Consider the following 25,400-nt stretch of genomic DNA (forward strand, 5'->3'; position numbering starts at 1 on the left):
TCACTCATTTATAGAGTATATTCAATACCCTCCTAGAAGTCTGCTTTGAAGTCCCAGGCACATTCCTCTTACAGTAATTATCCAGTACTACCACATTCCTTTTCAGGTTATTTAAGCCACAGAATTTGTAAAGCAGCAAAGTACATCATCTCTATCTCTGCCTGTGATCCCTTGACACAATGGCTAAGTTCCTGTCATGTTTGTTCCCTCTTTGTCATATCTTAAGAAACAGCCTGCCATCTCTGTTCAGCTGGGCACATGACCAAGCCAGATACAGTTTCCACCAAGAAATGTCAGTTACCAATGGTGTCCAACTTACTGCATCTAGATAACTAGATTCAATCAAGAATCCTTGCTAAAATTAATTTTGGAAGAAAAGAACTTTTAAGAGTATGTATAAATGTGTAATTCAGGTTTCATATCTAATTTATTTGCCCTCTGTCAGTGATAAAGTCACATTACAAACATTTGCTTTTTAGTACATTGCCTGGGATAACACAGCCATGATTTTGCTACTTTAGCATTCCAAACTTCTTTGCCAAGCCAACCAACAAAGTAATGGACAAGACCTTTGGTTCACTTATATATTTATGAATGGAAAAAGTCATAATGTAAATTTACTCATTAAAAAAACTTGGGTACAAATTACACATACATAAGACCACCCATTTTTTGATTCACATGGACACCTTAGACCCAAACAACTCATTGTAATAGACTTTAGTGAGAATACTCCAGGTAAAGATTACAACAATTGGAAGCATCTTGGATTTTTAAAAAAGTATATTTCAATACATAAGTTTGTATGCATGCTTTAAACAAATATAGTTCAAGAATGAGCAAAGAGTCTAAACAAAAAGTAATATGACCAGCACTAACATTAAACTTCTCATCCAGATTTTAATATGTTAGTCTAACGTAGTGTTAGTTACCATGCTGTACTGAAAAACGTAATGGCACAATCTGATCATGGTTCATTAAATATTATACCCTACTTCCCCAGAATATTTAGGCTGGTCATAAAATTAACAATGCATAAGTAAATAAGTATAACCAGTTATAGACAGTTGCTTGTTTTACAAATTGCCATCAGGTAAGACATACTGTCTCCAGAGACTTGAGAGATGGACATTCAATCATACCATTAAAACAGTATGGCCTGAAGAAATGGGCACATTTTTTTTGAAAGTATATTAAGACAATTCTGTTAGCTTTTAGTTACCCCTTGTAAATAACCATGGTATGACTGAATACAAGACCCAACTTTGAAAAGCAAAGGATTTTAATCGGCATAGTGCATGATTGATTCAACATAATTCCCAGGAAACAAGCCAGTTACTCGATTGCAAACTCCTTCATACCAGCCGTCATCATTCTTCTTTATCACATAAATGATTGCACCCTCCATAAATGACAGCTCATCGTCTTTGTCCTTTGTATAGTCATATATAGCAACAACTGTGGATTGAACAGGGACATGTTTAGCATTTTATTAATAGCACCAGTATTAACATTTTTTGAAGTACCATTATTTTTAAAAGACTGGTTTGCTATCCTGGGATTTTCCACAATTAATTCACACGCTTTCCCTGTTGAACGTTAAGTCCAGAAAATGAAATTCCACTTTTTCTTGCAACATTAGCTACCAGTAAGAAGTGGGTGGTGACTACACCGAACACTCAGTTAAACTCTTGACAGAGAGGTACAGTTGACCGTGACACAGTAAAGCAGAGCATATGGACACTTAAAAGATGATGGCTCCATGAGGGTGGCAGTCATTTCTGGTCAGATTACCTCAAAAGCATACAGATCCCTGCATAGGGATCTCTTGATTAGAGAAAGCGAAAAAAAAAAAATTAAAAAAATTAAATCATTCTGTAGAAATGGACCAACGGAAAAAAAATTCTACACTATGGCCCCTGCAGCTATATATATATAACATGTACTTCAGTGTATGATCTTGTTAACGTAGGTGCTTAAAGCCACCGTACAGAAATGGATGGTCATTGCTGCAGAGCTTCTATGTGATAAGAAGTTTTGGCATTGCTTTTCAAAGAGCTGCAATGAGTGCAAGTATAAAAGTTACTGTAGGAAAAAGCAGAAGTGAATTTACAGCAACATCAGCTATTTTTCAGTAGCTGCTTGGTGAATACATTACTCTTGCCAACTTCCAACTCACTGTGTGCAATTAACAAAGCAGAGATCTCCCTAAGGAAAGTAAATGTCGCCACCAGTAGTATTGGAATTAAAAACTACCACTATGAATACGCAAACTTTGGACATCACAGCCTTACCCTTCAAAACAGTTAACATGGATTTGTGCAATTGATCAGTTTTATGAATTCCGAGAACGTACTATTTTACATAAATACATTCTCAGAAACCTGATGTCTTAATGCCTAGCAAATAATGGCACGGTGTATCAGTTACTTTCATCCCATGGGTACGTCCTGCATCCAGTCCAGCTAGGAGTGAAGATTCTGCCACAACAGGTATCACAGGTACCCTACCCCATTCCATATGCACTACAGTACCAGTCAGATCATGAGAAAACGTGCAACATTGCTGTTGACAAAATGGTCATTGCCAAGACACAGACAACTCTACAGGCAGGAAATTGGCATCTCAATTATTCATGAGAAGAGACATTTACTATATGAGTTCATACCTACGCACAGTTTATAGTCTGCTGATCTAGAGTCACTGGTAAGTCTCCAAGGAAGCCTCACTACATTTTATAGTTGAAAGTCTAATGATCCACTCTAGCTATCTAGTTTGATGGGATAAATGGAGCTTGGACTTTCTGGCCTTTTTGCAACACTATTTCTAGATGATCGCCACAATCCTGAGGTAGCTAGACACAGTCCAGCAGCTCAGCAAAGATGAAAGCCACCTGATTTACATCTGCTTCTCATAACAAAGGATTTTTTTTTATCCATTCTAGAATGCTTGAAGGTATTTTATAATCCTTCCAAAGGAGGATTATATTTTATCACATTAGGTGTAGCCACAGACAAACTAAGAAAAGAATGGTTCGAGTTCTGACTTGGCAGGGACAATGACCGTTTTCCACAGACCCAAGCTAAGTGCTTCATTCCCTTCAGATACCGTTAATCCTCTGAGACTGTAGTAACACAGCAACACTTCTCTTACCTTTCTCTATATAGTTTTTAGGTGCCCAAGCAGGATCTCCATCTGCATAAGGATCGCTGTACTGCACAACAGCAGCCTCCTCATCCTCATAATCCACAGGGGGTGGAGGTGGAGGAGGAGGAGAGTCATCAAACATTGGCATCTCATCAGGAGGCGGTGGTGGGGGAGGAGTCGGGCTATCAGCAACTAGAAACGTTTGGAGATTATTTTTTTTCTTAAATCAAAACAGTGTGGAGATGCAAACAAACCTGAGGCTGTACACTGTAAGTAAAAGGGGTGGGGGGACAACACACAAAGCATGCACTATAATATCATGCACTGATTAGAAACAGAGGCTTTGTATTAACAGCTACAACACACAACTACAGTTGTTATTAGTAGTCAAATCTATGTATAAATGCTACTAGAATCAAAGCACATGCTGCAGGGCGTAAGCTGAACACCAGCAGAGAGGAAAGCTTCCTGCTCCGACGTCCATGCGCTGAGGGGCTAGCTGCAGCAGTTAGCTATGGGAGGACTCCGAGTGGCACCCTCTGAGCCAGGTAGCAACAGGCCTCTGGTCTGGACCAGCAGCTTGATTATTTTTTAACAAATCCTTTGTCTGTAACAATCATTTTAATTTATTTCTGAACACTGCTTCCTTGGATTCCTTCTCTTTCAGAGTTAGCATTAAGGGGACAAAAAGATCTGGTGTGGATCATAACAAAGGGAAGAGGCTAGTGTTTTAGATTTAACCAGGTAAGAGAAAGCCAAGTAATTCTTCTGCAGAAGAAAAGCTTTGTACAGATCCTTATCTTGCAGACTAGCTTGTGTGTGTGCACACATCCAGGATTCAATTAATAAATGGAAAACTACAACAGGCAGCTGCTGCTCTTGGGGAAAAAGTGCTCAAGGAATTAAGTGTATAATCCAAAATGTCAAATCCCTGCCCTGAGATTCTCCAATCAGCACAATTACAAGTTGCTTTGGGAAAGGGAAAAAGAGAAAGGCATTATGGTACAAATCACTCTTAAAATCAATTAATCAAATTAGTTTTCAGTAACATTCACAGCAGCTGGCAGCAAAGGGGGCAGGGGGGGAGAGAGAGAGAGAGCACACATGCTCAGATGCAAGACATCAAGTCACTTATCCTATTCCTTGGGAACTGTGGTCCACTACACACAGACCTAGGTGTAAGCACTATGAAGCCAGAAGTTACTGAAAGGAAGCTACTGTCGCTAAACTCAACTTTATTATATAGCAATACAGATTTAATTACAAGAGATTTGGGAGTCTGCATATTGAAAACAGGCTGAAAACCACTGCTGTAGAAAGGGTTTGACTGGAAGGAGGCATCAGGCTGGGCATGTGCTCCAGAACATGTAGCTCCAGCACACTACACTAATTTTGAGAAGAAAGCCAAGCTGCACGGCAAGGACAGAACAACATTGACTGAAGCTTTAGCTACTGCTAGTTACAATGGCACTGGAGATCTGAAGTAGGGTTTCTGTTTGCTTTAATGCTTTTTACTTGCCCCTGGCCACTACTCCAGTGGTGACTAGACCTTGCTCTTCAGCCACACGCCCCTGATAAGGGGCTTGAGCGTAACTCCCATGTCCTAGCTGGGTCAGACTGCCTGTGCTGGTATAGGGGAAACCAAATCTCCTGCTGCAAGGGAGCAGAAGCCAGCAGGAGCTGCTGGGGCAGAGGCTGCCTCAGCACTGGCACCCAGCCTGCTCTCTATGCCTTGAAGAGCTAATGCTATTCTTTACCTGCAAGCCCAGCTCCTCTTCAACTTGACCAGCTGAGCGGTATACCCAACAGCTCTCTCCATCAGTAAGACTGGCTGCCACTGTATTAGTGATTCCTCTCCCATACAGAAGCCCATTTATGTCTTGCCCATGTTACCGAATAGCACTCACAGGCAGGCTTCATGAATCCACCACAGACACATGCCAACACTGTTTATGAATGAATTGGTTTTGTGCAGTAGTTTCGGCACATCTTTCACAAAATGTATTTCTCCCCTTAATTTCTGTCTGCAGCCAGGAAAAAAAAACCACAGTATTGAAACAACAATCCTTTGAGATCTTAAGAAATCCTTACCTTAAGAAATGCAAAAAGTTGTATTTATTCAACCATGAAGTTGTTTATTTGTAAAGAAGAAAAGGAAATGCAAGTGTGAAAGTGCCAACACATACCCTAACTGAGATGCAGCGCAGAAACTGCATGCTCTATGGGAAACATTTAAAAAAATTCAACTTCACATTTAAACAAGGGGAGAGAATGGAACAGAAAATTAGACAAGTGCCACCCCATGGAAGTATACCCCCACCTCCTCTTGGGATTTTAACCTAGACTTTTCCTGGTTCTGAACTTAAAAGATTTTAGAATAGCATTACTTATCCTAGAGGAAGGGAAAAAAAAAAAAAGAAGCATACAGAAAACCACACTAAATGAAAAAGGGTAAAAGGACCAGTATTTATACAGTTTCAAATGAGACATCTTCTCTTGTATGTATTCACATCCCTGTTCCCTAAATGGGGACCAACAGACTCCTTTTGAAAGGACTGGGTGTGACAGTACAGCAATTTACATCCAATCAGTTGTCCCTGGGCACTGGACACACTGGAAAACCTCTCTGAAGTAGATACCCACAGTTTGGGCACAGGGCGCAGGAAAAAAAGAATAGGCGCTGCATAGTTTCTAAGGCCTCTCTGTCCTTGTTGTCTGAAAGAAGTCCACAGAGCAGAGGATGTTGCTTCCCAAACCCACAGATCTTTACGATAAGGAAAAGACAAGCCTACCCACACGTCTCCCTAACTCCACTCCTCCGTAGACTTCTTGCAGAAAACAAGGCAGATGAAAGTCTAGCACACAATGCCAAAACTTAACAACAGCCTCTACAGCCAGTTTTGCTGAGCGTATGCACAGACTGCCACACGCTCCCCTGCCTCCAAAATGAGGCAGCAGCAGCTCAAAGCCATACTCGTTATATAACTTTCAAACCCAAGGGACTGTTAAAAGAAAGAAAATAAAAAGAACAATTCCTAAGACCAGATTTCAAACTTCAGCTATTTTTGCTGCAATCTCATTCACAAGTCAGCTTGCATTTTGTTGTTGCACACATGAGTAAGTCTGTCCCTTTCACCTCCGCTCCCCAAGGGCTGTGTTATCTCCAGGAGGACGATACTTGGAACAATTCAGAAGCAGGTGCCAATTTTCCCAAGTTTATCTGCAAGTGAAGACATTCTGTAACCTTCATCTTCAGTAGGTTTACCTCTACACTTTGAATTTTGGAAAGTTTCATCAACAGAATTTTGTTGCATACTATTCTACATCAACGTGATCCTTACTATTTACCTAGCACAACACCAAAATACCTTCTTTACAAATGAGACCCAGAGAGATGCCTCCTATCTCTAGCAGAATGCTCAGAACATCACCACTTAAAAGCTCTAATGGAAACCTGAACAGCAGCACCAGTCTGACCTGGGGGCCCCTAAATGTATGCTGAAGCTATATAGCTACTATGTAGTAGTAGGCCCTGAGATCCTAGCAAACTTTGCTATGGCTCCCAAACACTTCAAAAACATTTTATACTTAACTGCCCTATCAACATCGCATTCATTCTGTTGTTTACAGAACTACAACGTACTCCTACAGCAAAGATGCCCCCAGATCAGCAATGTGACTTTACACCTGCACTAGCACTTGGGACAGTAACACTCACCTGAAATGAATCAAGTAGTAATGGTAAAAGCAGAGTTACCAGTATAAAACACCTTGCAGCACAGATCATAGCCAGGGAGCATATCTCTCGCAAACATAACAAGCATAGCAGTGCTGCAAGAAGGTCAGTAGGGAAATCTGGCTAGAGAGCACAAAGAAATGGAGAATGAAAGGCTGCTGAGAGGAGAAATACCTTACAAGCTCCTTTGTAATGGCATTAGATCATAAGACTGTGTATTTTCAATTGACTGTACAGCTTTCTGAAGACTACCACAGTATTAGAATCAATGGTTACACAGTACATATTTTGACAGTCTACACAAGCCTTTCTAATAAAAACTAATCAATTATCCCTAGTGAAGAAACCTCAGGCAGGATGATTCAACATGACATTAATGTTTTTAATTAAGATACATTTCTATAATCACACCAAGCATATGCCACATATTTCACACTGTACTTCTATAATAAATTTGCAGTTCAGAACTTAAATGGGTCAGTAATAATCATGCACGTGTTATAAAATATTGAAGAGTGTGCCCTTCAGCTCCAATAGCATATTGACACTAGAATGCAAGATGGTATTAGCTTCTGGAAAAGGAAACAAAATAGAGTCTGACTTGCCAGCCATGCATGCTAGAAGAAAATAGGCTCTACCCTTTAACAGCTCAGCTTGTCCAAACTTACTGTTTTCCTGCACCCTGGCCACGAAGCCTGTGAGAGGTATCTGTGGAGTCAACTGAGGCATAGGGGGAGGGGGTGGAGCAATAGAAACTGGTAGCAACACACACACCATATCGGGGAAAGTCAAACAGACAAAGGAAAAAAAAAAAGGAAACAAACAAAAGCAGCCGTCAGTAACGAGGACCACAAAACAAAGTATGTAAAAAACAAGAACACACACACAGAAGAACCTTCTTCAAGCTTGTGTTTCCAACAAGGCTGAATTCATGGTTAGCCAATTGAGGATCAAAAAGCAAAGCATGCCCCTGTGTTTAGCTGAATAAAAAGCCAAGGGCAGGCTGTGTGTCTGGAAGCTCACAGGGTGCACATGTGAAGGGACCTGTTCCGCTTCACTTGGGGTTCACACAAAACTGAACTTTTCATCTTGCTGCCAAATAAGGATTACTCAAATTTAGCAGTTATCTTTTAAAAGTATGCTACTAGACGTAGAGGTGATGTTTCAGAGCATTCTTGAGGACTCCTCTAAAATAAGAGTAGAGCACTACATCAAGTGCAGCAAAGCAGCACTGACACAGAGCAAAGACAACTACTTTACAAGGGAAACAACGTTGCACATCAATACTTAATATTCATACAGAGAGCACCTCCCTTAAGGTTGCTCTGCTGGGGCACGGAGCAGTGGCTTGTCTTACTATGTTTTTGTTTTACATAGAAGAAGGGACCTTGTTGCTTGTTGGTAGGAAAACCAGATAGGTTGAGAGCAGAACGGAGCTTTATTTTAAATTATTAAGTCTTCTGTGGTTAAAAGGTACTCAGCAACCTAGGAGGCTGGCAAAGGCTTCAAGAGCTACAACTGGCTACACTAGCACACAGAGCTCCCCAGGAAACCCTGGCAAGCTGGTCTTCTCAAGTATATACCTATTTGGTGAGTAATGAGATATGAGACACAACACCAGCACTCAGAGATGCTGGGCTGACAGCCGAGGTATTCAGCTCTTCCCTCTACGGGTAGGAAAGAGGCATGGTAGCAGTAGGGCATGCCATTCAAAGTGTCAGCTCTGGCAGGATGTCTCCCCATGAACAGGGGGAAAAGAAAAAAAAAAAAAAGAAAAAGAAAAAACCCAACAAAACATCAACTCATTTGTTTATACCATGCCCCTTCTCAGTGGAATTTCTCTTGCACTGAAGCAGAAAAGTTCGTGTGAAGGTGGGAATTCAGCAGGGTAATCCAGTTGGAACCAAATTTGAAAGAGGTTCTGTACTTCCAAGTAAGCAATAGTTTTAAATAAAGCCATAACAAAGATTAATGTTTGATGAATAACAATGGAGCATTTAGTTCATTACAAAACAATAATCAAATAAACTGTATGGGAGAAATGATCAATAAAAGAGGGAGAACAAACAGGTTTCTCACAAAATTGAAGTAAACATCTAAGAAAAAACAGAGTATTTGTTAGCATGGAAAGTAAAACCTTAAGGAAACATGGGACCTGGATTTAATGTCAAGACAGTAGCATTAAAAAAAAAAAAATCACCAGTTACAGAAGCAGAGGGAAACAGTTTAAAGTAGAAAAACACACCCATCAAAATACTGTTTAAAAAATGTTGACAATCAGTATTTTGAAAACACCAGAGAGGCTAGATAAAGGAACAGCACCTGCATTTGAGCAAAAAATTGCTTTGGACAAATGTAAATGTTCAGAAACAGTGGTGTACACGGCATTTAAGACAACTGAACTATTTCCAGAAGTAAAGCCCTGTTTATTCAACAGAACACAACTGTTCAAACAGGAAGGAGTTTCTGTTGTTATGGTGAATTAATTTGGGGGGAACAAGAGTGTGGAGGAAAATGAAAGGCCAGTATGGGTGAGAGAAAGTGGAAGGAAAATCAGGATTGGAAAAAAAAAGATAGGTGCTGCGTCTGCATATAAAAATGCTTTCTGATAAATGTAGTGCTTCTAAACCACTGAGAAAACTCTTTACCTCAGTGTCTGTATTGGCTTTGTGTGGCAAGGTTTTGGTAGCGGGGGGGGTTACAGGGGTGGCTTCTGTAAGAAGCTGCTGGAAGCTTCCCCTGTGTTCGAGAGAGCCCATACCAGCCGGCTCTAAGACAGACCCGCCGCCGGCCAAGGCCGAGTCCATCAGCAATAGTGGTAACGCCTCTGTGATAACATTTTTAAGAAGGAAAAAAAAGTTGGGACAGACGGTGAAACGGCAGCCGGAGAGAGGAGTGAGAACATGTAAGAGAAACAACCCTGCGGACACCAAGGTCAGTGAAGAAGGACGGGGGAGGAGATGCTCCAGGCGCCGGAGCAGAGATTCCCCTGCAGCCCGTGGTGAAGACCATGGTGAGGCAGGCTGTCCCCCTGCAGTCCATGGAGGTCCACGGTGGAGCAGATATCCACCTGCAGCCCGTGGAGGACCCTACGCCGGAGCAGGTGGGTTCCCGAAGGAGGCTGTGACCCCGTGGGAACCCCGCGCTGGAGCAGGCTCCTGGCAGGACCTGTGGATCTGTGGAGAGAGGAGCCCACGGAGCAGGTTTTCTGGCAGGACTTGTGACCCCGTGGGGGACCCACGCTGGAGCAGTCTGTGCCTGAAGGACTGCACCCCGTGGAAAGGACCCATGCTGGAGCAGTTCGTGAAGAACTGCAGCCCGTGGGAAGGACCCACGTTGGAGAAGTTCGTGGAGGACTGTCTCCCGTGGGTGGGACCCCATGCTGGAGCAGGGGAAGAGTGTGATGAGTCCTCCCCCTGAGGAGGATGAAGCGGCAGAAAATAACGTGTGATGAACTGACCGTAAACCCCATCCCCGTCCCCCTGTGCCGCTGGGGGGTTGGTAGAGAATCCGGGAGTGAAGTTGTGCCCGGGAAGAAGGGAGGGGTGGAGGGAAGGTGTTCTGAGATTTGGTTTTATTTCTCATTACCCTACTCTGTTTGATTTGTAATAAATTGAGTTAATTTTCCCCAAGCTGAGTCTGTTTTGCCCGTGACGGTAACTGGTGAGTGATCTCTCCTGTCCTTATCTCGACCCACAAGCTCTTTGTTATATTTTCTCTCCCCTGTCCAGCTGAGGAGGAGGGGGAGTGATAGAACGGCTTTGGTGGGCACCTGGCGTCCAGGCAGGGTTAACCCATCACAGTGTCTCAAACATTTTATATGCATTCTTTCCTTAAGAGTAAGTATGCAACAGCAAACGCTGGTAAAGTGATCTTCAGCCCAAACATCAACATTTCTTTTTAAAAGAAACTCTGAAGTTTAAAAACAGTTGGCACGCTGAAGAACACCACCAGAAACCATTACAGGGCTATCACTCCTCTATGTGTATCTGGTCAAAATTTATGGAAGTGGCAAGGAAGAAGTTTCCTAATAGAAACAGCTTTCTACCAACACTCAGGTAGATCCTTATTTTGCAGATCTTTCTGCAGTGAATCTCATTTGCCCTGTTGGGTAGGTAGGCAGGATACTGCTGACTAAAACCTGCTCACTTGCCCATGGCATCCATCCCTTCCCTCATTCATCTGGATCTATACTACTACTAGTGTGGAAGCACAGAGGAGGAGTCTTTTAAAAAGAGGGAGACTGAACTCTTCTTTAACAGTCAAGCTTAAAACTAAGAACAAAGGAGAAACTTGGAATCAGGAAAGGATTTAGGAAAGAGACAGAGACAGGGAAGAACTGTGTAATGGGAAAAGTTTGTTACATGAGCACTGTGCTCAGACAGTACTCTCTTGCCACTAGCCCAGTAGTGGAAGGACTGTACTACAACCATATTAGGTCTCCTGCAAAAAAAAATCCAGTTTTAGTTTATGTTTTCCAAGCACACCTGAAATGCTAAGTATAATGTGCCTATAATTAGATAGGCAATCATAATAATTTCTTGTCATGAGTAACAGCAAACAAGTCAGAGGGGAAAACAGTATAATTGCATATAGTGCAATCACTGTAGAACTTCAATATGGTTTTTCTTGTTTGTTTTTCCTTCTATTTTCGGAAAGAAAGCAGTAATCTGATTGATGCTCTTCATAAATGAATTAAAATGCCATGCATGCTTTTACAATCATTTTGCTCAAAAGAGTTTGTGATTTCAGAGCTTAGAAGCTTACTTGAATTTTGAGAATAAAGAGGCCCGCCATTAACATGAGGTTGAGCAGAAAATGGGGCAGTCACAGAAGGATTCCGTCTGTATCCACCAGAAGATGCTGAAGAAGTGGTAGAGTTGTGTCGCGAGATTTGCCTGGTCATTGTGCCATACTGGGAACCAGGAGCTGAACCCGGAGCAGCTGAAAAGCATTAGCCAGAGGAACCAAGGAGAAGACTTAAGCAGAGCATTACTTGGGATAGAATGCAGAAAATAGAAAAAAGCCCAGAACATGGGAAATACTTGATTACAGGTTTCCAATAATTTAAGGCCAGTAACAGAAGATTAACAGAAAACAAATATCCCTGTTATAAACAATAATGAGAAAAAACACACAGGACATAAACCAACACTCATATAAAGGGCATTTGAGAAATGCTGAGAACTACTTTGAGAGACTGGATTGGACTGGAAAATTGAATCAGCTTCCAACTCCTAAGCATATCTCAATTATTCTACATGCAATACCCTTTATTAAAAAGCACACATTAAAAAATCCACATTCTGCTCAAAGCAAATGTTTTCCATTGTGAACCAGAACTTGTCTCCAATCTAATATAAAAAGACACTCTAACAAAACAGTAAAACAAATGTCATGAGCTTCAGACACTTGGCACATTTATCAATCATATTTGCTAGTTGTGCTTTTATATTGATGGAATTTGCACTAACAAATCAGAATCACCAATATCAGCTGACAGAAAGACGTCACTCATTCTTCAGGATGAACACCCATTTTTACCTTCCACATGCTTGCTGCACAAACTTCAAGGTTAATAAAACAATTTAAGTTCTCTTTTGGATTAACCTCTGACAGAGAAAAGAATGACACTTTGCAAATTAGTGAATCTCACACGTTGAGGTCACATGGATCAATGCAATTTTTAAATGCAAAAATTGTTTTGCAATGAAGTGTTTCGTGCTTTTATATACCTATGTATATATCTTATATAAATATATATAAATATATACAAAAATGCACACACACACATATATACACAAACAGTGGGTGATCAGAAGTTTGCAGTCCTGTAATGCTATCCAAAGCCACTTTCACTTAACACTTCAGTAAGTGAAAGTGCAAAGGGTTATGTGGGTCAAAGCCTCCAAAGCTAGCTTCATAACACAATCAATTAATTTTGTCATCAGCCTGTGATACAAAAGGGCCAGGTATTTTTTCCTGCCTGTTTTGAAAAGTACTACTTTTAGATCCCATCCTAACAGCTATAGGTAATGCTTGAAAAATTTTCCAAGAACTGTTAGTTCGTATCCTCAAGTCTTCCAGTTTGCCACCCACCTGCAGCATTACAGAATTAAGCCCAAGCCACTGAGACAGACACTTCTGCTTTTCAGTCACCTTATGCCCACAGGATAAAATACATACACCACCCTACACATCAGCTACCATTTTTAAGCCAGAGTGCAACTGTTGTGGCTTAGTTTCAGCTGCAGGAGTGACACAGCAGAATACCAATATTCAAGCTGATTTTGAGTTCTTATAGATCAGACTAACTGGATCTTAGCTTTAATGGGAACAGAGTTTTCAAGCAACTGGCAGCCTTTTCGCCATACCTTGTGTATTTACCTTCAGAGGCTTTAACCACAGGAAATTAGTGGAGATTAGATTTGTTTAAAAACAAACAAACAAAAAAATCCCCAAACTGATTTTTATACTAAAATCATGTAGACCCCACTACAGAAGGAAAAAACACCCTCACTAAGTCCATTAGAAAGAGATGATTATTGATTATGCAGCATGACTGCAATCACTTCAGCACTGACACAAGTCTCACCTATCAGACTGCCCATCGGTAGAGGTGGTGGCAGTGGTGGTGCTGGCGGGGCTCCAGGAGGAGGAGGAACAGAAATATGTGCTAATAAAATAGTTTATATTCCCAATTAGGCCATATATTTAAAAAAACCAAACCAAACCAAAACAAAAAAAAACAAATAAGAAAGCACGGGCCCTTGATAGGCTTCCCAAATACAGAAATTCAGCTTCGGTCAACTGATACAAACTCAGGCCCTAATCCTACACAGGGTTCTGTACCTGCAGATCTTTACTCCCATTGATTTTTATGTGATGACAGATGATAGGAAAATTTCATGCCTATTTGTACCACTGCAGGATCAGAAACACCTGGGAAAGGAAAGCCTGCATGTGTGTAAAAGTGAAGATCTGTCACCCGAGGAACAGAGATTTAAGAGGTGCAATAGCAAAATTACATTACAGAAAAACTCCACTGTTTTCTTGTGCAAATTAACTTTATGTGCTTACAAAATACACAGAAACACAAAAAACAAGTGACTGAGTTGGTTACCAAGACAATAATCCTGCCAGTTTATAAAGAAGGATCCTACGCATTCTCACCATTCATCATTCTTAAAGACAAGGGAGTATGCTTTCAATGCCGAGAGGTCCTGCACGGTTCTCTTTTATTGCTGTGTTATCTTATACACACTAGTTCTCCTGCCTCTCTCAATGATCTCCATCATAGCTTAGCAACTTCAGACTGTAATCGTAGCACAAACAACACTGGTGGATAAGCCCAAATTCTACTACTACAAGTGTTTTCGTGGGTCATCTGCATTTTATTTGAAGTAAAGACTTTTATTTAATTAAAAAAAAGAACATGTACATACCATCATTGGCAGATGGTAAAGTTAGCAGGCTATTTCAGAAGACAACATTTCCCATCAAACATGTACATAGTTGCTGCTGCTTCTCAGGGCATCCAGAAATGCCAGATTGTAGATAGGCATTTAAAAATACACTTAAGCTTTAAAAGGATACACCTCTCTCCCTCTATCCCCTCTCCACCTTGATTATCTTGTAAAAACATGAACTGACAAAGGTGTTTTAGCCATCCGCTATTCTGGAAGTGATTGTTCTGCAAGTACTTTTGGTAAAGAATTAAAACTTTAGATGTCCCTCAGCACTCATAAGAGATTTCCTGACTAGGACTGTGCTTCAGGACAGTTTCTACCCCATTGTTTTCAGTCAAAATCCCTCTGCAAACACAAGCAACTGACATTACAGCCTTACATTAACATGTGAAGAGTTCCACATACCTGGTCCAATGGTTGGCGGTGAAGGTGTAGGCACGGCAATGGGAATGCCAATACTGCTGCTTCCACTATTCTCTCGACTGCCACTTCCTCCACTACTACCACTATAAAAGAAAAACACAAGTATTAGCACAGCATTTCCTACAAAGGCCTATCAGCAGTCACACTTCCTGTGCGAGTTCTGCTAGCCTAACTCGATTATAGACTGTTGAAAAATCCCGTATAAAATGCCTCTGCCGCTACCTACAATTGCATACAGCTAATCAAGTCTGGATGCATTACACTCCTACTAAACGGAATTAGCTAAGCTGATAAACATCACTATGCATAAAATGTCTAATTAAATGCTTTAAAAAATAAAAAGGTAAGCAACCATACCAGTTCCAGGCAGTGGAGTAACAACTGCAGGAACAGTTCAGGGGTCTTGTAATAATTGAAAGGAATAAGCTGGGGCTGGAAGAGTTCATGCCTAAGCTACAAATAATTATTTAAGATTATTTATGCTGTCAGCTGAGGGAACATTTCCGCTACTTAGAGCAGAAGTTTATATTGAGAACTTTTTAACTGAGAACAGCCACAATAAACCAATTGGCATGAGGCGTGGGGTGGGGTATGGTGTGGATAACTTTCTGTATATCTAACACTCCCTCCGGCTCATGCACACACTTTTTGTGTATGAGAAGTTTGTTTCTAAGACAGTCTGAAAGGTAACAGTACAGCCAGGTCACAATTTGTCTAAGTACCATTATATGATACACAAATTAGAGGCCAGCAATACAGACTTTTGCAGAACATACTTCTAGTGAACTACTGGATAACATTTCTACACATGCCTTTGAAGGCCATAACAGTTCTTTTCATTGAGGCAGCTGAAAAAGAATCAAGATTCAGGCAGAATCTGTCCTTACTCTTATCCAAGAGCACTTCTTAGGCCAAGGCTTGAATTTACATGGATTAAATGGATAATATAAAGGGAACTAAGTAGTCAAGATGTTTTGAAGCCAAAACACCACTTTAACCCATCCATGTTAATTAAGGCGTACTCAGTGCTGTTATAGTTCATTTACCATTCCCGGGTAGCTACAAATCAGTGCTGTCACAAGTCAGGTGCAAATCATTCAACTATATCTTAAGAAAATACAAAAAAAGAAAATCAGTGATCTGGAATGGAAGCCAACATAATTCCTTCAAAATTAGTGTTCTGTCTGCTGAAGACCTTGATCTTGTCGCTATGGTTGCAGCTGAATTTCTAACTGCAGTCTACATAAAAGAAGATCTTGTGAGACAAGAGTAGGGAGCATTCACAGTAGCCAGCTAAACAGACTAACATGATCTTTGTTGCAGCCAGATTTACAAGTTATTTCATTCTGACAATATTTCATGATCAACTGTGTCAAAAATACTCTCTCAACCCCTGTTAGTGACCTACCGTGTTTACTTGCCTACTGGGAGTTTAAAAAAAAATAAAAACTAAAAAAGAAGATTTCTAAAAAAGAAGCTAACCTCTCATTTCTAACTACATTGAATTAGTTCGTCTGCTTTTTCCCTGAGTTTGAAGCCTATGAAAAATCAAATTGAAAAAAATGAACTCACTCAAGAGGCTCGGAGAAAGATCTAGCCTTGCAATTTGAGAAAGAAATTACATAAAAAAAAAAACCAAGGCACACTTGGCACACCCTTCTCACCCAAAACACACACTACTCTTCCATCAAAGCCCTTAAGCATGTGGAAACAACTGGCTGATGCCAATACCTATCTTTGAATAGGTTTTATTTTCTATTTCTATCATGCTAGCACTGATTATGAGCATTAAGTTTTAGCCAAAAGAAAGCAATCAGCTCTTTCAGACTACCTTCATCACAGTGTTTCTAATCAACAGAAATTTCTCTTTGCAATTAATGGTCTTGAAAACAACAACAAAAAAGCCTAAGTGTATTTTAGGCTAAGGTTAATAACACAGCTTTAAACCCATTAGGACCCATCACTACACTACCTTGCAATTGCATAAATTTTGAAGTTTTGCTTATTCTTGTGAAACAAATACCATAGAACAAAATAAATAGATTATACAAAACAAGGCCTGTGGTTATGGAAGTAAGCTGCTAGATACAATGAGGCTTCTATAGAGTATGAAGACACTTCTGTGTGTTAGAGAAGTCAACAATACAGTGAAGTTCTGTTAATGCAGAGTGGTGGAATAACTTACCTCTTGCCTTTTAACAAAAAGCCAACAGGCACAAAGCTTCAAAGCTTTTCTGTGACTTTAGTAAGCATCCCAGCCAGGAAAGAGTTACAGTGAGAAAATGCTCTACCTGTGTGTTCTTGGTCTCTGGTTCAAGGAAGCTGTCCTTCCCGGACTGTGCTGACTGCCCAATCTGGCAGGACTGGTCATGTAATCATTAGGGACTGTTGGTGGTTTGACTGGCTCCAGGGTTTTGTAAGGAGTATTTCGTCTGGTCAAGGAAAAAAAGATTTGAAGACAGAAAGATAAAAGATCAGAAGACCAAAAGGATAAATGAATGAAGTAATGAAGCCATTTGTTTTCTTAAGTTTTCATGAGAGATCACTGCACAGTGACCCACAGCACTGTATATTAAACTAACTCCACCAGGTGGTATAGACAGGTTGCATTCAACTCTCTAAAGTGCTCTTACGTAGATAGAGCCATACAAGTTGGCCTACAGCACATAAACTGGTTAAAAAAGCCTAAACTAAATTTACCATCCAAAATATATTCTTTGAACTACATAATATACAATAGTTACATCTGCATAATATTCTGGGGTTACCTTTCAGTATACTGCACCTGACAAACTCTTCCACTGTAACAATCTCCTCTTTCCCCCTTCCCCTCCCCTCCAAATGCTTTCCAAAAGTATTCTTGGCTAAATGTATTCAACTCATTAAGACAGGAGTAAGGCTGAAAGATTCACAGAACAAGTTACATTTGCAATCACCAGTGCTCTTCCTAGTAGTTGTTTCACACAGTAATCAAGCAATCTCATATCACTTAAGCAGATCTTAAAGTGCCTCACAGATAAGCTTCATTGTCTCCATTTTGCAGCCCAAGAAAATGAAGCCCAGAGACTTCCAAGGTCACCTAGCAGACTGCATCAGTCAGAAATATAACACAGATCTTTTGAGATCTATTTACCAGACCCATTACTGCCTTAAGAACAGTGCATTTATTGTACGAATTGCAGAGCTCTTCAGTTCTCACCAGTAACTAAGAGATCCCTTGCAAGATGTGGAATTTGGCAATGCACCAGCTAAGCAAAAACAAAAATACTAAATGCCAGTAGTTTAATCATTTGTTCAATTACTGGTTATAACCGAGTTGGTAAGTTATATGGCTTCCTGGTATTTTAAGAAACTTATTGACTTCCTTTTTACAATATGGAACGCAACAGTACTAAATTTTAACTATAACATTTTATTATTAAAACCTCTCAAAGAGAAAAGTGGAAATACTGTAATTGTTTGCATGCACTATGGTGTTTGTAAATTAGTTTGTCTATATAAAGAACTCCAGATGATTTTAATACACAGACTGCCACCACCTATAGGTCTGCCAAAAGAGATCAGTCGTGGGAAAAATAAACTTTGTACTCCAGTTGTAAGAGATAGAGCTCTAAATACCACCAAATAATATGATAAACAGGGAAGATTTTAAATGTGCCTCCAGCAGAAATAACCTTGAAAACTAGTGTTTTAAAGTATTCCACCTTGGAATGCACTGGCAATAGGAACTACTACTTGGCTCTGTAGTACTACTTATTTCACCTGTACAATTTAAAAATACTGTAAAAAGCAAACCCCTACTGCATCCTCAGGTTCAGCCATGCTTCAGTTTCTCCTTTGTTCTCAGCTTCACTGAAAAACTCAAACTGCTAAGCACCAGAGAAGTCAAAAACAATTTCTTTTGACCACTCAAGTCCAATCCTTCCCTTTGCTTTTCTGTCAGCCTTACGCAGAGGAGGAAAACATTCTCTCCTGACACTGTCCAGCGCTCCCCACCTCACTGTTGCCCAGTGCTTTGGTGTGATGCTGATGCCCGTTGCCACCAAGAAGAACTGCAGGGAGTACAAGGCCTTGCTCTGCCCCAGGACCTTCAAGGCACGACTGCAACTCATCCCTCCATCCAGCTTCAGCAATTCACTTGTTCTCCTGTGGTACTTCCAACCTGAGCATCCAAGGTTTTCCACAGTTTCTCCCTGGTCCAGTGAAGAGACCCCTGCTTCCTGCAGTCCCTTTCCATTTTCAGCCCACGTCATTTCTGTGCAGGACTCCCTCCCCAACATGCTCCTTTAGATTGTCCTGCCTTGGAGGGACAAGCTGCACAATAGGCAGCACGTACTTAAAGGCCCATGTTACACACCAAGCCCATTCTGATTTTACACGCTTATCTCTGTTTTCTGGATCAAAGGGAGAAGAGTAGTATCTTTGTGGTTTCTAGCAATTTTTTCTGCATGTATTAGGGAAACAGTCATGCCTATGATATTTCATGCTTTGGCAGAACACGGCTGCTCAAGACAAGAGCTGTACTTCCTGAACAAGAAGGGCAGATAGAAATCTCTATTACAAACCCACATTATTCCTCCCCCTCAGCCAACTGCTGCCTCTTGTCAAGCTCATCTGGAAATGACATTCAGCTGATTAATCCTTATCAGGCATCAGCTAAGGCAACCAAACAGCTCTGGCTTGTTCAGGGGGGAGCATTAGAAAGAGGCAGCTCACCAGTACATCAACACTGCTGTTTCACTAGCAAACGTCCAATAGGACATGAAAGCGCTATCCAGCTTCCCAGGGCTGATAAACAACTCTCTCAGCTGGGATAAGAGAGACAATTGGAATACTGATTGCATGCCCTTGAGCAATGGGAATTCTTATAAAACATGCTGAGGAAACCCCTAGGGTAATTTCTCTGCAGAATACACAACAAACACTGCCATCCTGAAGCAGCAAAGCATCAAATCAGGATTAAAAATCACTAAGTCTTGACAAAAGGAGTTGCTGCTTCTGATTTTCCTTGACCATTGCTCCTGATCCCCATCCTGTTCCATATCATTAGTCCTCATTTTTCCAGCTCCCCACCTCTTCCAGACAACATACCTGAAGCCAACACAACCAGCCAGCATTACAGTGCCTCAGCCCCCCACAGCATAAAGGAAAGACAGAAAGTGACAAATAGGTAGAAGGTCTTGTTTAGGATGCCTTTTGGAAGATGTTGCACAGTTGGACAGACAAAATCCTATGGCATGTGATCTGAGCTTCTCGTGTTTTGGTCTCTAGCAACAACTACTTGCTGGCACACCAAGATAAGCAGATTTCACTCCCCACAGGTCCACAGCAGCAAAATACATGCTACAGCAGGGAATTCTGGTCACAGTGGGGCTTGGGAATAGCAAAATCCTTCCTCATTTAAGCATAAAAATAAAAATGCACAAGCCTGCAAGAACCAATGTTGCCAATGTGTTCACAATGCCATGAATTTTGCTTAGACAATGCAACAATTATGACACTAACAGCCACTTCATACCTCTTACAATATTGAGAAATGAGTAGACAAAAACTTTAACAATGAATCCTTTCTCCCACTGAAGTTAAAAACTTATTTTTTTGTGTTACTACAGATTTCTCCCCCAAAATCAGGAATAACAATAGCCTCCTCCTTTACCCGTATCTATAATAAATCCTTCTCCCATGAAAAAACATTCTTTCAAAAGGTCATCATGAAAATAAGAGTCAATGCAGCTGAAAGGGTTTATACAGAAAAGGTAATTGTGTTTTTTGCTAAAGGCAATCAGAGTTGCCATCTATCCACGTATTTAAGAAACACCAACACCGGCACAATTAAAACTTCCTATTACACAGGCAGGACCAAGCAGCCTTCATTCTTACCCTAGAGTTCCCCGGCCTGACATGGGAGGACTTGGTGGTTTTTGTGTAGGCGGATTTGTTCTTGACAAGGTGCCAGTTCTTGCAGGCTGGTTATTTCCATGCTGAAATAAGGGAAAACATGATTTTATTTTTATAACAGAGCAGCTCTATTATTGACAGCTTTTTTTTTTTTTTAAGTGTAAGAATATGAAGTGAGAATTCCCAGACAGCTGTCAAACAGCAAGTTTTCAGCTACACACAAGACAGACACCAGTAAATACAAAGAGCCTAAATACAAGCTTAATGTTATTTTTGCTATTAATTAACAACAGACAACAGAAAGGTAGGCAATTGACAGGTTCATGCACAAATCTCTTATATCCTCTTTTCTTTAAAGGGAAGCCACATTTGTGTTCATCTCCATTTGGGTGTTAATAATTTAAATCAAACTTTAACACTGACAGTACAATACAGTCAGCACAGGCCCAGAATTTCTCAGTTTGCCCCTGCTATTTGACTAGCAGAGTCATTCAGGTTGTCTGGGAAGTCTCCTGCAAAAATGTAAGTGAAGGGAATCAAGGCATCTACCGAATTCAGAGCAAAGCACTACATGTGTTAGAGAAATTAAAGTATCTATGTATAAATGCAGATGTCAATGTATCGCAGATATATTGACACACGCTAAATGCTGTAAATGAAAAAAAAAATCAAGTATAGCATGTTTAATCTAAATATCCTATGGAAAGCAGAGGAGAGCATAAGAGCGCGCTAGTTTTCAGTTTTAATGGCTCTGCAGCCTCTACTATCAGTCACATGAGGCACTGTGGGTCAAAGGAGAAATAACACTTCTTACCTTGGCTTTTAGCCACTTAACGTTGGCAAAAAAGGGGGGAAAAAGGTAGAAATTAATGGCAGATCCATCACAACTGATAGGACAGGTTAAACTACAGATAATCACATTTTTAAAAAATCATTTGTGTCTACTGATAATTAGCTACATCCCAGTACACTAACAGAGATTTTACTGGCTCAGTCATTGCAAGTTCTGTGTCTGAGTAGTGACCACAGGAAAAACACTTATGTCAAAACTAAGTTTAGCTAAGCTTTGCCAGATTTGTTTGCCAGGCTCCTCATGGGCAGTAAAGGGTTGAAAAGCCCTTTTCTGACCATTCAAGTCCAAACTCAAATCAATGCTATTTCAATGGCAACATGCACTTAAAAATTCATTCACAAAGCCACAGTTTCAGCTATACAGCGCAGAATAGACTTGCCTGTTGTTTTGACACTTAACCTTCATGTATTTTGAAGAAATCCTAGCTGCTGCATTGAATGGTAAATAAAGAAAAGGGAGTTCTCAAACAGGATGAGCAGCAGCACCTTTCACCTCTGGTTTATTGATTGAAATCTGATTTAAGCCAGCACAGCACTGGCTGCTTAAAACTGTGTTAGCAGTGCTGTAGTGATTGTTATGCTGAATTTTTAGCTCTTAGAATCAAGTCATTATATGACTCCACTATATCATTTTTACAGCCTTCATGATTGCAGAGGAAAAAAAAAAAATGAAAACTTAGCCTCATAAGGAAAATGAATATAAAGTTTTAAATAAATTCAGGTTGAGTTCTCTAATTTTATTCAGGGAGGAGGAGTCATGTTTTTGAATCGGGAAAAGGATTAGTTTCACTGATTTAAAAAAAAAACAAAAACAAAAAACCAAGCAAAACACAAAACCCCGAAACATAAAACAATCCCAATGGTTTTTTTGAGGTTGTTTGGAAATAAACTGTCACTTCCAGAGCAAGCCTCCTAATGCACAGCCTTTCAAACTGTGGTTTGCACCTTCTCCTCCTCCAAGGAACATAGACCAGTTTAAAGGCATCCATGCACTCAGAAAAAATAGTTAAAACATGCTATATAGCAATGTGCATGTGAGATTTCTGACAGGCTCTGCAAAACCACTGAAAAACAGCTGGGGTTTACAAATCAAAACAAGTTGAAAGTCACTGCCCTTAAGTTATTCATATTACAAGAACATAAACACAAAACCTGCTCCAAAATTCAAATGAAAAAGTTTAGCTGTGGTAAGTAAATTTGACGGTCAACCCATTCACTCCCAGTCTGGGCAGAGGTTCATCAGCAGAGTGACAGAATTAAGACATTTAAACCACTTCTGTCCCCACATACTTATTTCACGGATAGTTTCCAGGATGCCAGGGTAGTCTCCCAAGTATTATATTTTTAAAACAGGCTTTTAGCAATTAAATTTGCTTTCCCCTCTCACAGGAATATGTGACCCTTTCCCTTACTTCACCAGTTACCAAGGGCAATGGCATAATACAAGGAATTTGCTGAGAGAGACTAAAAAGTGAAACTCTTGGTCCCATCCCTCCCCAGCAGCCACAGAAACCTTTTAAAGGCTTAAAAGGAAGGGTGGCACGGTTTCTTACCCAGCCTCTACTACTAAATTTGCCTACCTTAAAAATATAAAACCAAAAAGCTTCCTCTCTTTCCTTCCCTTAAGCAGTGTCACTCAGCACTTATGGTGAGTCTTTCCACCGCCTCCTTAATCACTGTTATATTCTGCCTCCGCTGCAGTGACAATATGAATATCAACATCTAGCAATGATTCAGGAATCTTCATCTTATTTCAAACCTTTCTAATGCTAAGTACTGTTTAACATACTAAACATATATCCGAAGTCCAACAGCTCTTGACCTTTATTCCTACCTCTACCACTACATCAGATGAGCTTCATTTCTTTTGCTACCAGTTAAACAATATACAGGCAGACACGCACACTTCTTTATTGTGCAGAAGAATTAGTAACTGTTGTCATACTGCTTTCTGTGAGTAAAAAGCTCTGTACATGTCCTCTCTGTTGCTGTCAATATAAACAACAGTCATATGGGCAGGAAAACACAGAAGGAAGAAACACAAAAGGAACAGGGGTTCTTATGGGAGAGGAATCATAGAATCATCGAACTCCTGATCCAAAAGACAGAAGTAAGGAAGGAAAGCAAATGAATCTAAGCGAGATGAACCATATGGCTATTTAATCATGGTTAATAAGCTAATTATTAGGAGGAGACATTTTGTTGTATTTATTGGCTGAGCTTATGAGGTCAACCTTGCTGCATTTCTTGGTCTGAGAACCAAATGTAGTGCTTTCTAAGCAATGAAAAAAATTGCTTGGAACTGGGAACAGTTTAGGCAGCAGGGTCTAGACTGATTATGATTTTAAGAAAAACAGGAAAAAAGACAGCAGAAAGCCAAAAGGAAAAGCGGATACATGTTTAACATAGGTTCCAGCATCTCTCTACAAATGCCTCTAGGCCAGCCAGCCAGCCAGTTTGCAGAACATGACCATCACCAACTGCCTGATCAATACCGAGAAGGTCAGAGTCCGGAAGGAAGGAAATGCAGGGCACGGGAAAGAGAAGCAGCAGCATGCATAAGGTTCACAGCTTGAAGAGGGAAGAGACTGTTCTGAGAGGGATCTATAAAATAAGACACAGGAGGTGCAAAAGGAAAAAAGCTTAGTCAAATGAAGAGCAGCACTGAGAACTCCTGCAGAAGCTGTAAGGAGCACGACTCCCTTCTCCCGCTAGCTGTATTACTGTACACACAGGAGACAGTTTTCAGCCAGATACCAGCATCCTGGATGACGTACACATCAGAACAAAAACACAGTGTGTAGGCTTCCTGGGGATGCTTGTGATGCCAAGGCAGAGAACCAGACAGATCAGGATGTTCCCAGAAAGTAGATAGCATGGTAAGCAGCAGTACTGGTTGGGGTTTCTTTCAAGAATCGTAGCAGAGAGATGTTTTAAAAAAGCAAGCAGAACAATTTTGCCTTTCCAGGGAAAACCTGCCAGGCATGTGGCAGTCCTGCATAAAGTTTTAAGGGTTGTCGCAAAATTAAGAGAAATAAACCACAGTCTCAGGTTCAAGAAATAGGAGTCAACCTCGCTACATTTCCAAAAGATCACAGCTAGGGCAGTGGCACATCCGCAGGGTTTTGACAGCGTGGGAGAGCAGGTTAGCCAAGGACTGAGAGCCAGCAGTGGGCTGGAAAAGACTAATGCAATTAAGGCAATGGGCAAAACAGGTGTTTGTGACAGCCATGCAAGGCATTTATCAAAGGCAAAAGTGAGGCTGCTTCTGCAACTGATGCCAGGAATTCAGAGCACCTGGACTGAGAATTTTAGCTGTGGGTTTGGACAGGACAAGCAATGTTTTGGGACAGTCAAGCATTGACTGTAAGTACCAAGTAAGAGGCTTACTTGCTTAAGGCAACTATTTTGGCAATTCCAGCATGCTCAATTCTGGTAGTCTAAACAGTACAAAAATACCTGCTGACAAAGGCAGTACTCCAGGTTTCTGTAACTGAGGCCAAAGGGACAAGACCAAGAATGGCATGAAAGAGTAGGGTGTGTGGCAATCAGAAGTACCTACTGGTAGCCAAAGGTTGTCCAGACATTTGAGGGACTCTGCTGGCTGGCCTCAGGAGGCAGCCATCTAACTTTTTAATAGTTTCCATGCCAAGTAACAAGTCATGCGTGAACATTAGTCATGATTCAGGGAACCAGAAAGCTATTATTTGAGTTACAAACTGTGTTTGGAAAACTAGGGCTAGGGACTTCGCACACAACTCATTTATGTGAGCAAATGTATCCATAAGCACAGAAATACAAAAGGCCACTTGCACACATGAGCAAAATCCTTATCACACTGACATCCAGCAAGTTTCTCCTGCACATTTCAGCTA

The 25,400-nt window shown here is 40.7% G+C and overlaps 1 protein-coding gene across 12 annotated transcripts in view; it reads right to left on the reverse strand.

The window, feature by feature from the left end:
* Nucleotides 1-408: 408 nt before the first annotated feature.
* The window catches only part of ABI1 (abl interactor 1), an 88,026-nt gene continuing 63,034 nt past the window's right edge, over nucleotides 409-25,400 (reverse strand). Inside the window, exons 4-12 of one of the 12 annotated variants that reach the window (XM_052804622.1) lie at nucleotides 21,488-21,502; nucleotides 20,656-20,756; nucleotides 17,067-17,207; nucleotides 14,758-14,858; nucleotides 13,479-13,559; nucleotides 11,651-11,827; nucleotides 7,552-7,638; nucleotides 3,154-3,339; nucleotides 409-1,458 (exon numbers count right to left, since the gene is read on the reverse strand). In XM_052804622.1, the coding sequence (XP_052660582.1) occupies nucleotides 1,283-1,458; nucleotides 3,154-3,339; nucleotides 7,552-7,638; nucleotides 11,651-11,827; nucleotides 13,479-13,559; nucleotides 14,758-14,858; nucleotides 17,067-17,207; nucleotides 20,656-20,756; nucleotides 21,488-21,502 (1,065 nt within the window). In that variant the 3' untranslated portion in view covers nucleotides 409-1,282. The remainder of the gene's footprint in view (nucleotides 1,459-3,153; nucleotides 3,340-7,551; nucleotides 7,639-11,650; nucleotides 11,828-13,478; nucleotides 13,560-14,757; nucleotides 14,859-17,066; nucleotides 17,208-20,655; nucleotides 20,757-21,487; nucleotides 21,503-25,400) is intronic. The other 11 variants (XM_052804651.1, XM_052804632.1, XM_052804643.1 and 8 more) reach the window with 11 other exon arrangements.

The sequence above is a fragment of the Harpia harpyja genome, chromosome 1 (assembly GCF_026419915.1).
Source record: "Harpia harpyja isolate bHarHar1 chromosome 1, bHarHar1 primary haplotype, whole genome shotgun sequence".
In the NCBI taxonomy this organism is placed as follows: Eukaryota; Metazoa; Chordata; class Aves; order Accipitriformes; family Accipitridae; genus Harpia; species Harpia harpyja.